General features: G+C 38.8%; 1 protein-coding gene across 2 annotated transcripts in view; it reads left to right on the forward strand.

Annotated features, from left to right (window-relative positions):
- Positions 1 to 13,497, forward strand: part of UBAC2 (UBA domain containing 2) — a 178,834-nt gene that overhangs the window by 156,346 nt on the left and 8,991 nt on the right. The window contains exons 8-9 of one of the 2 annotated variants that reach the window (XM_025441376.3): positions 7,105 to 7,227; positions 10,442 to 10,496. In XM_025441376.3, coding sequence (XP_025297161.1) covers positions 7,105 to 7,227; positions 10,442 to 10,477 — 159 coding nt within the window. In that variant the 3' untranslated portion in view covers positions 10,478 to 10,496. The remainder of the gene's footprint in view (positions 1 to 7,104; positions 7,228 to 10,441; positions 10,497 to 13,497) is intronic. The other variant, XM_025441375.3, reaches the window with a different exon arrangement.

Genomic DNA, 13,497 nt, shown 5'->3' on the forward strand with positions numbered 1-13,497 from the left:
TATGCCAGTACCATACTGCTTTGATTACTGCAACATTGTAATATAACTTGAAGTCTAGAATTGTTTTTGTTTTTTTTTTTTCAAGATTGCTTTCGCTTTTCAGGGTCTTTTGTGGTTCCGTACAAATTTTAGAGTTGTTTGTTCCAGTTCTGTGAAAAATACTGTTGGTAGTTTGATAGAAATTGCATTTAATCTGTAGATTGCTTTGGGTAGTATAGACATTTTAACTATCTTTGTTCTTCCAATCCATAAGCATGGAATGTCTTTCCATTCCTTTGTGTCACCAAAATCTTTAAAGTTATTTTTAAAATAAACTTATTTTTGTATATGGTATGAAGTAAAGGTCTAATTTTATCTTTTTCCATATAACCAGGGTTGTCCCATGGCTGTCATTAAGTGGCGTGCCCTCTTCCTGCTGACTTGTAATGTCTGCTTTGTCATAGACTAAGTACCAGTGTTTACTTTTGATTCTTAGACACTCTGTCCTGTTTTCTTTGCATGGTTTGCCTATCATGTACTAATGCCACTCTACTTACTACCACAGTCTAATAGGAAGTCCATTAGGACTGGTAATAGTAGTAAAAAATACCCTTTATTATACTTCTTCAAAATATCCATGTCTAGTTTTGACCCTTAATTCACTCACTTTCACATTATCTAATTCAGCCAAAACACAGCCACACACTTTTGGATTTTGAGTATATAGCAGTTAGGAATAGGTTTAGCTTCATATGACAGAAAACACAAAAATAACAGATGTCTCTTTTTAAAGATTTTATTTATTTATTTGAGAGCGAGAGAGCAGTGAGGAGGTCAGAGAGAGAGGGAGAAGCAAACTTCTCATTAAGCAGGGAGCCCAATGCAGGGCTGGATCCCAGGACCCCAGGATCATGACCTAAGCCGAAGGCAGATGCTTAACTGACTGAGCCACCCACATGCCCCACAAAATAAAGTTTTAAAAGGCAGACACTTGTTTCTCATATAAAAGAAGTGCTGATGTTGACAGCCCTGGCCTGATAACAAGGCAGGGGCATGAAGTTGTGGGGCCAGGCTCCTTTACTCTGGGCCCTGCTCTGTCCTTGATACAGGGCTTCTACCTGTCTGCCCAGGACAGCTGCTTTTAGCTCCAGGAAAAAGTAGAACCTGATGAGGAAGGGCACATCCAGCCTCTGAGATCATCTGGAAGTCCTGTTCGCCCCTCTCTTTACATAGTACTATTGGCAGAATTGAGTCCTTGTGGCTAGAACTGAGAAATGTTGAAACCATATGTCAGACACACACAGAAAACCCTATTTTTAAAGAAAAGGGAATATAGATATTCAGAGCCAACCAGTGTGCTCTTTTCTGCAGACTGAAATCCACAGTGTATGAGCAGACTGCAGAGTTGAATCTTTGCAGGCAAGACTGTGCAGTCTTTTCACTTACGTCTTCTGATATCTGAAGCAGTCAAGTTTATTGATGTGAAATGTTGGGGTTCAGGAACAAACAGTCAACAAAGAATTCTTGAGACATCTTCAGTGCAAAAAAGATGGTTTTATTAAAGCACAGGGAAAAGACAGAAAGAACTGCGGTAGGGTTGTAAGGAGGGACTGATCATAAACTTTCAAGTTGAGAGAAGGTCAGGAATAGTGGAAGTGCCTAAGGAATTTGGCAATGAGGTTTCCAGGATCTTGAGGGGTCATTTACTACTGTCTAGTGTAACCTTAGTCACGGGACCCTTCAGATGGATATCCGTGGGCCCTGTGTTTAGAGGATTATTGCTAACATATATCTTGGGGTGGGGGTAGTGATAAAAAAAAATTCAAAGGGATTTTTATATGCTAAAGAAGACTTATGGGATCCTTGAGGTAGGGTTAATGTCAAGCTGAGGTTGCCTTTGTCTCTAACAAAGTATTAACATTTAGGCAGCTGGGCACCTTGAGGAGGGTCACTCTTCCTGTCCCACATACTTGTCCATGGGCTCTAAGTTGTAAGGAAGTTTAATTAAAGTATCTTTTACCTTTGCTTTCCACATCATTTACTATTTTCTCCATTAAATATTGCAGATCTTTTGTTAGATTTAATTCTTAAGTACCTAGTAGTTTTTGTTAGCTATTTTTTATACTTCTAAATGATCACAATAGAGGACTGTTACTGATACTTTTGTGTCTTGTACTCTCTTATTCTCATTTTCCTAGCAGACAATTAATGTGTAAATAATGGCAGTTTTGGGGATCCCTGGGTGGTGCAGCGGTTTGGCGCCTGCCTTTGGCCCAGGGCACGATCCTGGAGACCCGGGATCGAATCCCACGTCGGGCTCCCGGTGCATGGAGCCTGCTTCTCCCTCTGCCTGTCTCTGCGCCTCTCTCTCTCTCTCTCTCTCTGTGACTATCATAAATAAATAAAAATTAAAAAAAAAAAATAATGGCAGTTTTGTTTTTCTTTTCATCCTGCATTTTCTTTCATGGTTGGTTAGTTTGGCCCTCATTATCCTATGACTTGTATTGAATGCAAGAAGTGGTAGTAGACATTCAAACTGTTAATATGTGAATTAGATTATTATTTTTTCTGAGATTCCTGAGATAAATCCTAATATAGTACGTTATTTCAGATAAGATGCTTATTTTTAAATCATTGTTGGATTGAGTTTGATAGTATTTTATTTAGGATTATTATATCTGTCCATAAATGAAAAACAAATTGTCCTATAATTTTTCTTTCTTGTAATGGCCTTGTCTGGTTTTGGAAACAGTGTTATATAGCCTCAAAAAATTCAGTGGGGAGCTTTTGCTCTTTTTCTGTTCTCGAGAACAATTTCTATAAGATGGAATATCCTTAAAAGTTTTGTAGACTTCACCTATAGATTTTTGGTGGGAACACTTTTTTAAGTATTATTTCAGTTATATTAGTGGCTAAAATAGTCCAGTTTTCTAGCTCTTTCTGTAGCTTTTTATGGAAGTATACATAGAAGTAAATATTTATAAAAGTAATTATATAAATGTACTTTGTGTTTTATTTTATTTAACATTATATTTGAGAGATTCACTTATATTGCTACATATAATTGTAGTTTTTTCACTTTAACTGCTGTGTAATTTTATATTATGTGATTATACCATAATACCATAATTTATCCATTATACTTAGTGCACATTTGGGTAGTTTCCAGTCTTTGTCTATTACAAGTAATGCTACTAAGAATGTTCTAGCCCATGCCTTTTGGTGGACATGCATTTGCATTTCTGGTGTCTAGGAGCAAAATTGCTGAGGTAGACACATGTGTTCAGCTTTAGTAGATGCTCCTGAACAGTTTTCAAAAATGATTATCGATTTTTGTTTCTTCTTGAGTATCAAGTTTTAGTAAGTTACATTTTTCCTAGAAAATAATCTATTTCATCATAGCTATTAATATGAATAAAATATTCTTATGGTTTTTAATGTTTGCCATGGTATCTCTTGCATTATTCCTAATACAATTTATGTCCCTTTCTTTGTCTTGTCATCAGGGTTGCCAGGTTTTCCATTTTACTTGAGTTTTCAACCAACCAACCTTCAGGGCACCTGGGTGGCTCAGTTGATTAAGCATCCGACTCTTGATTTCGGCTCAGGTCATGATCTCAGGTTTTGCACTCAGCACAGAGTCTGTCTCTCTCCCTCTGCACCTCCCCCTCACTCATGTTCTCCATATTTATGTGTGTATATATATATATATATACACACACACACACACAAAATATATATATACAAAATATATAATATATATAAAATATATATATAATCTTTTTTTTAAAGCCCAACATTGGACTTTATTGATTCTATTATGTCTTTATTTTCCACTTTATTTACATCTCCCAAATCTCTCAGCTAACATCTGCTCTCATTTTATTTCTTTAGATTATTACTATTTTCTCTAACTTCTTGAATATACTTAATTCTTTGTCAGTCTTCATTTTCTTTTTAAGGTCAATATTTTAAAATTATATCTAATTATATCCCACCAGCTTTGATAAGTAATAGTCTCAATTTTATTCTTTTTTTTTAAAGATTTTATTTATTTGAGAGAGAGCACACATACATGTGAGTGGAAAGAGGGGCAGAGGGAGATGGGGAGAGAGAGGATCTCAAGCAGACTCCTTGCTGAGTGTAGAGCCCGGTGCAGGGCTTAATCTCATGACCCTGAAACCATGACCTGAGCTGAAAGCAAGAGTTGGATGTTCAATTGACTGTGCTCAGTTTTATTCACTTGTAGCTATATTCTAATATACATTATGGGTTTTTCCATTTCTGATTTCCAGTGTGTGAATCTTGTTTTGTATTAATTGTAATTTTGATATCAATTTCAAATGTAATTGCATTGTGGCCAAAAAATATAGTCTGTGTAGTATTTACATTTTGGTGTTTATGGACATTTCATAAGGACTTAATCCACCATTACTTTTTAAAATATTTTATCTATAATAGAAAAATATACTATAAATACAGAGTACAAGCTTATATACACCCACTGATATAATTTGTTATTTATATTCTGTCTTATTAAACTTTATCTGCTCTATCAACAGATGCTAAAAATTAAATACATGTCTGAGTAGTTCTTTTAATTTTTGAGCTCTACGCTGTTGTGTTAGTAAAAATAATAGTGATATGGGGTGCCTGGATGGCTTGGTCAGTTGGGCGTTGGACTTGGTTCCAGCTCAGGCCGTGGTCTCAGGCTTGTGGGATTGAGCCCTGCGTCGGCTCTGTGCTCAGTTGGGAGTCTACCTGTCCTTCTCTCTACTCCTCCCCCATTCTCTTGCTCTGTCTCACTCTCAAATAAATAAAATCTTAAAAAAAAAAAAAAAAAAAAAAGATACTGATGCATCTCAGTGATTATATCAGCACTAATGCCTTTTTTGCCCTTGAAGTCTAATTTATTTGACATGAATATAATGACATCAGCTTTCTTTTGTTGATACTTCTCTAATATTTCCTTTTCCATCTTTTTCCATCAGCATCTTTATTGATGTTTAGGTTTGTTGTTGGAGGTAGGTGGGAGACATTTCAAAATGGAGAATTTGTCCATGTATATATATTATGATCACCACCATATTTGAATTTCTTTCAAATTGTTCTAAAACAATTTTATATAATATCTTAGTGTCTCTCTTTAATTTCCCTAATTTTTTTCAAATCTTTTTTTTTTTTTTACTTTTTTTTTTTAATTTTTATTTATTTATGATAGTCACACAGAGAGAGAGAGAGAGAGGCAGAGACACAGGCAGAGGGAGAAGCAGGCTCCATGCACCGGGAGCCCGACGTGGGATTCGATCCCGGGTCTCCAGGATCGCGCCCTGAGCCAAAGGCAGGCGCTAAACTGCTGCGCCACCCAGGGATCCCTCAAATCTTTTTTTTTTTTTATAATATCTTACCTTTTTAAAAGTCTTCCTTCTATGTCTTAGTCATTTTAAAACTTCTGAAATTATGTTTGTTTTCAGATTGTTATAAATTTAGGTTCTTGGGAGAGGGTGCCTGGGTGGCTTAGTCAGTTAAGCATCTGCTTTTGGCTCAGGTTATGATATTTGGGTCTTGGGATTGAGCCCCACGTCAGGCTCCCAGCCCAGAAGGGAATCTGCTTCTCCCTCTTCCTCTGCCCCTCTCCCCCAACTCGTGCTTGCTGTCTCTCACTCTCTCTCTCAAATAAATAAAGTGTTTTTAAAAAATTTAGGTTCTTGGGATCTAATCGTCCTATTTATTGTATATACTGAGTCTTGATTATGATAGGTTTTTCTCCTCGTGGGTTTTGAATTTTGGATGCTAAGTATTTCCAATAGGAGTTTTATCTATAAATCTCATGTAATCTCAGGGTAAGAGGGTGGCCCTACAGAGTAATTTTATATTTGCTTCTGCTTGGCTCCTTGGGTATATCCAACTCTATCCCAGAACCAGTTCTTACGTAATTTTTTATGGGTTCTTAAAATATATATTTATGTAACTTCAACCTCAGATTTCTCATTTCTTAATTCTCAGGCAGGTGAGCATTCCTGCCCTCTCCCTCAAAAAGAGCACCTTTTGGGTTTGTTTTTTATCATCTTCTCTTTCACTAAGGATGTTGCCACTTGAGGATTGTGCCTTTAAGTAGGTGATGAGCTCAGAGTCACTACCTCTTTCCTACCCAAGGCCTCGTCTCCTGAACCCAAATGGTGATAAAACCCAAATGGTTCTAGGTTAGCAGGATGTGCTCACCCTTATACCCTCACCCTTGGCAGCTTGCTTGCTTACTATTCTGGTTTGCCAGTGCTTGTCTCTGGCACCTTGGGACCTCCATGTCTTCCTTTTATGTTCAGCTATGCATGTGAAATATTTTTTTTAAATTTTGTCTGACATTTTTAAATGTTTATAGTAGGAAAATTTTCATGTTATCTCAGTCTGTAATTTACCTAAATCTAGAAATAGAGCATTAAATTGATGAATTAAAATATTGGCAGATAGCTAAAAACATGGATTTTTAAAAAGCGTCATGCAGGGCAGCCTGGGTAGCTCAGCGGTTTAAGCGCCTGGGCTTCGGCCCAGGGTGTGATCCTGGTGTCCCGGGATCAAGTACCATGTCATGCTCCCTGCATGGAGCCTGCTTCTCCCTCTGCCTTTGTCTCTGCCTCTCTCTGTGTCTCTCATGAATAAGTAAATAAAATCTTTAAAGAAGAAGAAGGAGGAGGAGGAAGAAGGAGAAGGAGAAGCTGTGGAAGCTCCGGGTTTCTGGTTGCCAGCAGTGAGTTAGCCTTAGCTCTGTGTCATCTTCCCTGTCATGCCCGGTAGAGCCCTGAAGTCCAGGGGAGATGGCACAGGGTCAGTGAGGCTGAGGTTAGGAGTGTCTGTATCTGTATGCATCTTCCCTTGCCTTCCAGAGCCAAGTTGCACAAATAACTCTGGCAGTACCATTACCTTCTTTGTGCTCCTCCCCCATTTCTCTTGATTTCATCTTGTTGAAGGGTGATGTGATACTTCAGGGTTTGGATTGCTTGCATTCAGCAGATCGGCATGACTTTTTATTTCCCAATCTATGGATGTGACTTCATTGCAAGAAAAAACGCCTCCAAGCATTAAGATGGTTCTCCTATGTCTGATCACTATGTATTGATCTGTTTTTAGGGAGGAATGATCAATTGGAATCGTCTTTTCCCTCCTTTACGTCAGCGACGAAATATAAACTATCAGGATGGTCGGCAGTCTGAACAACAAGCATCTCCTCCTCTGGAGGTTTCTGAGGAACAGGTAAGCAGTAACACTGGTGCTTCTCCTAAACCTGTGTTTAGGAGACTTGAAGCAGTCTTGGTAAATCAGACTTGAAAGAAAGCAAGCATACAAAACTTTTGGTAACAGTTAAATTGTTACTGGTAATAGTGATAGACACTTGGGCCTTTATTGGCCACTGTGGGTCTTACAGGTTTGAGGAAGGCATGATTTGAAAAAAAAAAATGTGATCACTTATTTTGAAATCTATAATACTTTATATATAGAGGAAGCTACTGACGTTTGTTCTCTATAAGGGCTAGGAGAGAACAAGACAGAAGGACTGGGAGGGAGTAATGCTTCTCTAAGTATGGCTTTTGTATGATTTGACTTAGGAATCAGGTTACTATTTTACATAATCAAAAGGCAAATCAACAATAGGGACAACCATAGACTAAAAAGAAACAAATAAAGGATCCAACTGTACTTTAAATGAATAACATAATCATAGGAGAGAGGGAAAAATTAATTTTAGTAATTTTTGAACGTAATATACCATCAGTCTAAAGACAAAAAATAATTGCAAAGAAATCATAAGCTCTTCCTGGGTTTATTTTCACAGTAGTAGGAGTACAGCAATTCTGAAATTATATTGTATGTGTATTATAAATTTGAGCAAATGAGGAGCTAGGTTGATCTTACTGTAGAAGAAAGAAAATACAAATACAGGAAGAACCCTGTGGGGTTGGATTGGAATTAGAGGTATTAGTGTAAACTCATGATTTAATAAGATTGTGTGTGTCTATGTGTGTGTGCACATGTGTCTTAACTCTGTCAAACTAAAAGAATCCAAAGCAATGGCATCCCAGTAGCACTGACCACACCTAGTGCCCAGATCTAGTTTCTCAATATGTTGGCCCACTAACAGAAATGAGCCTCTTTAGAGAAATGAAATGGTGGGTCACAGGCCCATGGTTGGGAAGGAACATGATAACCCTGGACCAGCATGCAGGGAATTAAGGAAGTGCTCTGTAACTAAGGGAGCTAGCTTGATGGGATCCCACTGATCAAACTTGGCACATCAGATTTGGATATCAAAATAAATAAGCACAGGGGTGCCTAGGTATTGCAGGTGGTTAAGTGTCAACTCTTGGTTTTGGTCATGATCTTAGGGTTGTGGGATCCAGCCCTGCATCGGGCTTCCCCACTCAGCACAGAGTCTGCTTAAGCTTCTCTCCTCTCCCTTGGCTCCTCTCTCTCTCTCTCTCTCTCACACACACACACACACACGCGCGCGCGCACGCTCATTCATGCATGCACGTGCTCTCTCTTGCTCTCTCTGAAAAATAAATAAAGCCTTTAAAAATAAATAAATAAGGATAGTACTTAATATAATCCACTGGATGGGGGGTGATGCATGAGTTCATACTGATATTAGGAGATATTTATATGGATACATATTTATATGGATACATCCTCAGGGGAAAAGGAATATAAAGCAAAAAATAAAGAATGATGGATAGTATTAGAAAATTATAATTTTGCAGCTATCAGAGCAAAAATCAATTTAGGTACAAATCATCAATAACACGAAGAATGGACTATTTATGTAATCTCAGAGTATCTCCCCACAAGATACTTTGCTTATTAATTACCAAAGGAAAAATAGTTAACTGTACAGTGGAGAGATTGGACACCAGCTTAACCCAGTTATAAGGATCAGTGTACCAGTAATGGACCAAAGACGCCATGGGCATGCCCTTAAAGGATACATCAGTTATATATTACAATAAAAAATCCAGGGGATCCCTGGGTGGCGCAGCGGTTTGGCCCCTGCCTTTGGCCCAGGGCACGATCCTGGAGACCCGGGATCGAGTCCCACGTCGGGCTCCCGGTGCATGGAGCCTGCTTCTCCTCTGCCTATGTCTCTGCCTCTCTCTCTCTCTCTCTGTGTGTGTGTGACTATCATAAATAAATAAAAAAAAATTTAAAAAAATCCATAACTTTGGTCATAAAGAAAAAGCAGATAAACCCAATTTGAGGGACATTATATAAAATCCCTGACCCGTATTCTTCAGTAGTGACGTCACAAGCTGCTTCCAGTTAGAGACTAAGGAGGCATGTTAAGGACATGTCAGACATGATCCTAGACCATGCTCTGTACCAGGAAGAACTTCAGGTGAACAGACATGTTTGACTGACCTGGTGCAGTTGGACACTGGATTAGATCACAGTATTTATTTATTTTTAAAGATTTTATTTATTCATGAGAGACACAGAAGAGACAGAGAGATGCAGAGACACAGGCAGAGGGAGAAGCAGGCTCCATGCAGGGAGCCCGATGCGGGCCTCGATCCTGGGTCTCCAGGACCACACCCTGGGCCAAAGGCGGCACTAAACCACTGAGCCCCCCGGGCTGCCCTAGATCAAAGTTTTATATAAAGGTTGAGTGTCTAGGATTTAGTATCTCTAACGGACTGTGGTTAGGAAAGAGCATATTCTTGTTCTTAAGAAAATTAACATACTGAAGTACTATAGGGTAAAGGGACATGGTATATGCAGCTTCATCTCACATGTTCCAGGAAAGCATGAGAGAGAGAGAGAGAGAGAGAGAGAGAGAAAGCAAGCAGCTGTGGCAAAGTTCTGGTGAGCTGAATGAAGAGTGTTTGAGTTCTTGGTATTCTTGAAACTTTTCTATAAGTTTGAAATAATTTCAAACTAGAAAGTTAAAAAAAATATCCATCGAAGAAGTTCAGAGCATTACAATAAGACTTTTAAATTTCCTTCTGCATATGTTGATTTCTTCTCATCCAACAAATCAAGTGCAGCATTCCAAAGCTGGTCACGCCATCCAGGCTATCACCTGTCCTATCCCCAGAGTCAATAAAGGTCACTCGGACCCAGGGCACCTGGTCTGGGCAGGGTTCCCACTGCTACCCTGGATTAGGCCACCATAAATGCCTTAGAAAGAAACTGGTTGAATATGCCTGATGAATTGATCTAACTTTTCCCCCTCACAACTTCTCACTCAGACTGATCATTTTAGTAGCTTCTTAGGATGGAGAGGTAGAGGAAGGGGATGTTCTCTTCCACTTCCATTAGAGGATTGCTAGAAAAATGGTACCCCCATACATATGAAAATCCCAGTAACTCAGCCTTTTGTACAATATATACGGTAACATTAAAACATAAGCTAATACTCTCCAATTCAGGTAAAAAGAAGTAAAGTTCTGTTCCATTACTGTTTACTTGCCAGAACCGTGGGTCACATTCATCACAGAACAGCCGTTAACGATATGAGGTATTTAAAGGTGAGATAGTTCTTAGTGTTGACATTTTGAAACAAAAGTGTCAGAACATGACAATAAGGAGAATGTGTGTAATTGAAGTCTTCAGGGTGTTTTAATGAATCATTTTCCTTGATCCTCCCAGAATAACAACAGGTTAACATGTTGTCAGAATCCGTTTCAATGGCATTTACTTCCCTGCTCTGATATGAAGAGATGTAAATATATCACAGGCTGTTTTTAACATAAACTTCTTTTTATTCATTGATTTTCTAAACCTTGTGTTTTGTGTTTTTGATTATCCCAAACATGGCTGTTACAGACTGTCATTTCATTAAAACACAGATCCTTCTCTGGGTGTTGCTTGTTATGTAGACTCTTGGCTCTTCTTGTGATAGGTGTTAGCCAAACTGTAAAAAAAAAAAAAAAGTTCTTGCCCTCAGGATGTTTATAATAACATTAAGAAATATACAGTTCGTGTATAATCTCTTGGTTAGTTAGTTGAGGCACACTATCTAAAATAATATTTGTTAGTAATGTAGTCAGCTTGAATGAACAAAACCTCTTTATGCTTCATTCTTCAATTAATCGTGCTATATCTTCTTTATTTAAATATCAGAGTCATGCGATTTTAATACATTCATTAAGAAACTTAATAATTTTCTAAACCAAGGACAATAAAAACGATTGAGGTTTTTCTGATGTAAAAAAAAATACTTTAGGAATTTTAGTGAGAGTTCTTTAAGGTAGGAAAGCCAGGAATATTCTAAGGAAGAATGTGCATCTCTTATTAAATCTAGTAATAGTCAAACACAGGGCCATAGAAAAACTTTTCCACTTTTTTTTTTAAAGGGACAATTTTTTTTTTATTTTTTTTATTTATGATAGTCACACAGAGAGAGAGAGAGAGAGAGTCAGAGACATAGGCAGAGGGAGAAGCAGGCTCCATGCACCGGGAGCCTGACGTGGGATTCAGGATCCCGTCCTGGGCCAAAGGCAGGCGCCAAACCGCTGCACCACCCAGGGATCCCAAAACTTTGCCACTTTTTCTGCTTATGTTCTTGTTAAGTTTCTGAATTTTTAGTTCTTCCCAACCTACTTTTATTATTTTTCAACTAGTGGATGGACTCAAAACACCTTTGCCAACTAACTCATTGGCCCTTGAAGATGCCATTCCAGTCCCTTTTAAAAATCAAAACCTAGCGCCACCCTGTCAAAACTCTATATAATAATAAAATGTACTCAGCTGTCTATTATCTTAAAAATTATTATTCCATTTCTCAAATGTCTCCTATCTTAAAAATAAGTATATATGTTATTCCATTTCTCTTTCTTCTTTTTAACCAGTGATTTTCATTACACCTATACTCTAACAATGAAATTCTGTCCTGTAAGCATCCTATTTTTTTTAAATCAAAGGAGGAAAAAAATCACTAAATTTGTCTTTCCCAAAGCCCCCCAATCTTAGAAAATGATGCTTCAGTTTATTCTTAATGGGATACACAAGAAAACTTGGACTAGGAAATTAAACAGGACTAATCCAGAGCTAGGGGAGGTAAAATGTTACAGATTTCAAGTCACCCCTCTTTTCCTCCTCATCAACCAAGAATTATCACCTGTCTGTTCTGCGTCAGGTTGACCCCTGGGCTTGATTCATGAAATACAGAGATAAATACGGCATCATTTCCTGCCCTTAATTGGTGCAGAGCCTGGTGTAGGGAGCCAGGCCTGGAGACAGCTCTAGCCCACTCTGCACAAGTGCCCCAGTACCATTGAAACTAAGAAAGGACTGCAGCACCGGAGCATGGGGGCAGCGGCATCTGTCTGCATGTGGTGTGGTGAAAAGTGCATTAAGTTTGGGGAAGCACGAGGGAGGAGTTTGGAGTGGAAGATGGCCCAAGGGCCCAGGCAGGCTCCCTAGGGTCCTGTAGTGGTGTGTGAACTTCCACTTCTGCATTGTAGGCACTAACAAACCATGGTAGTATCCTAAAGGGGAGTTACGTCATTGGGTTTCCCTGGAAGGTGGACTACGCAGGGAGAAAGGAGCATATTATAACTTCTTCCCTAACTGCCCAGGAAATGTGCTTAGAAGCGCTTATGAGACTTCTACCCTGATGAGCTAGCTATATGACCATTTAGTACACTTATGATACATGAGACCTGTCGTGTGGATTCCATTCTCATGTCGTCTGAACTATTCTTTGACCCAAGTAGAGAGAGAATGGCTTTCAGCACAGAAGACACTTCAGTCTTAGCTGGTAAATAGCAAAATGCATTTAATCTGAGAGAATCTTAATCTTAGGTTCTCTTGTTCCCATCTCAGGAACCTTCACCGTCACTGTAAAAACCCACCTCAACCGTAAATACTCAGCCTTGTACAAACAATCCCCTCACTAACATGCTGTTTATTTGGGAAACACTTTGTACTTCTCTGTGTATCTACAATTGCAGCAAGGGGGGAATTGGTCCAGCGGTAACCCAAGTTGTGTCTTTTTCCCTGGTGATGGTGAGCTCCGTGAGGGCTAGTACCATCGCTTCCTGTTTCCCACATGACACAGAGGGTGCCTAGCAGTGGTGAGAGCAGGGCTGAATGTGAAGTTGTGGTCAAAAGAACACTTGTTTCTTTTGTTTCATTTTACAAATGTGTTAGAGAGTAGTATTATGTCAGACTTTTCCATCTGAATGCTTAGATTAGAAATAGGTTTTCTAAGAGAAATACCAAAGCTAAACGTGTTAGAATGAAATATTGCACGACAATCAAATAACCAACTTTTTGGGCTGCCTAATTCTGTTGGGTATCAAAAGATACAAGCACTGGAGCTCATCCAGTCTGTCATGAGGGTCTTCTCAGTATCAAAGTCTAAACAAAGCAGAAATGCAAAAATAAGGGGCCTCTGGGCAGTCTGTAGCCAGGCAAAAGCATAAAATAACCAGTAACCATTCACTCAGCCAACAGGTGTCATCAAAGGGGTTCAGCATTTCTGAGGAGGAGGGGAGTGGTCAAGTGACAACGAAAGAGATCCCC

The sequence above is a fragment of the Canis lupus genome, chromosome 22 (assembly GCF_003254725.2).
Source record: "Canis lupus dingo isolate Sandy chromosome 22, ASM325472v2, whole genome shotgun sequence".
NCBI lineage: Eukaryota > Metazoa > Chordata > Mammalia > Carnivora > Canidae > Canis > Canis lupus.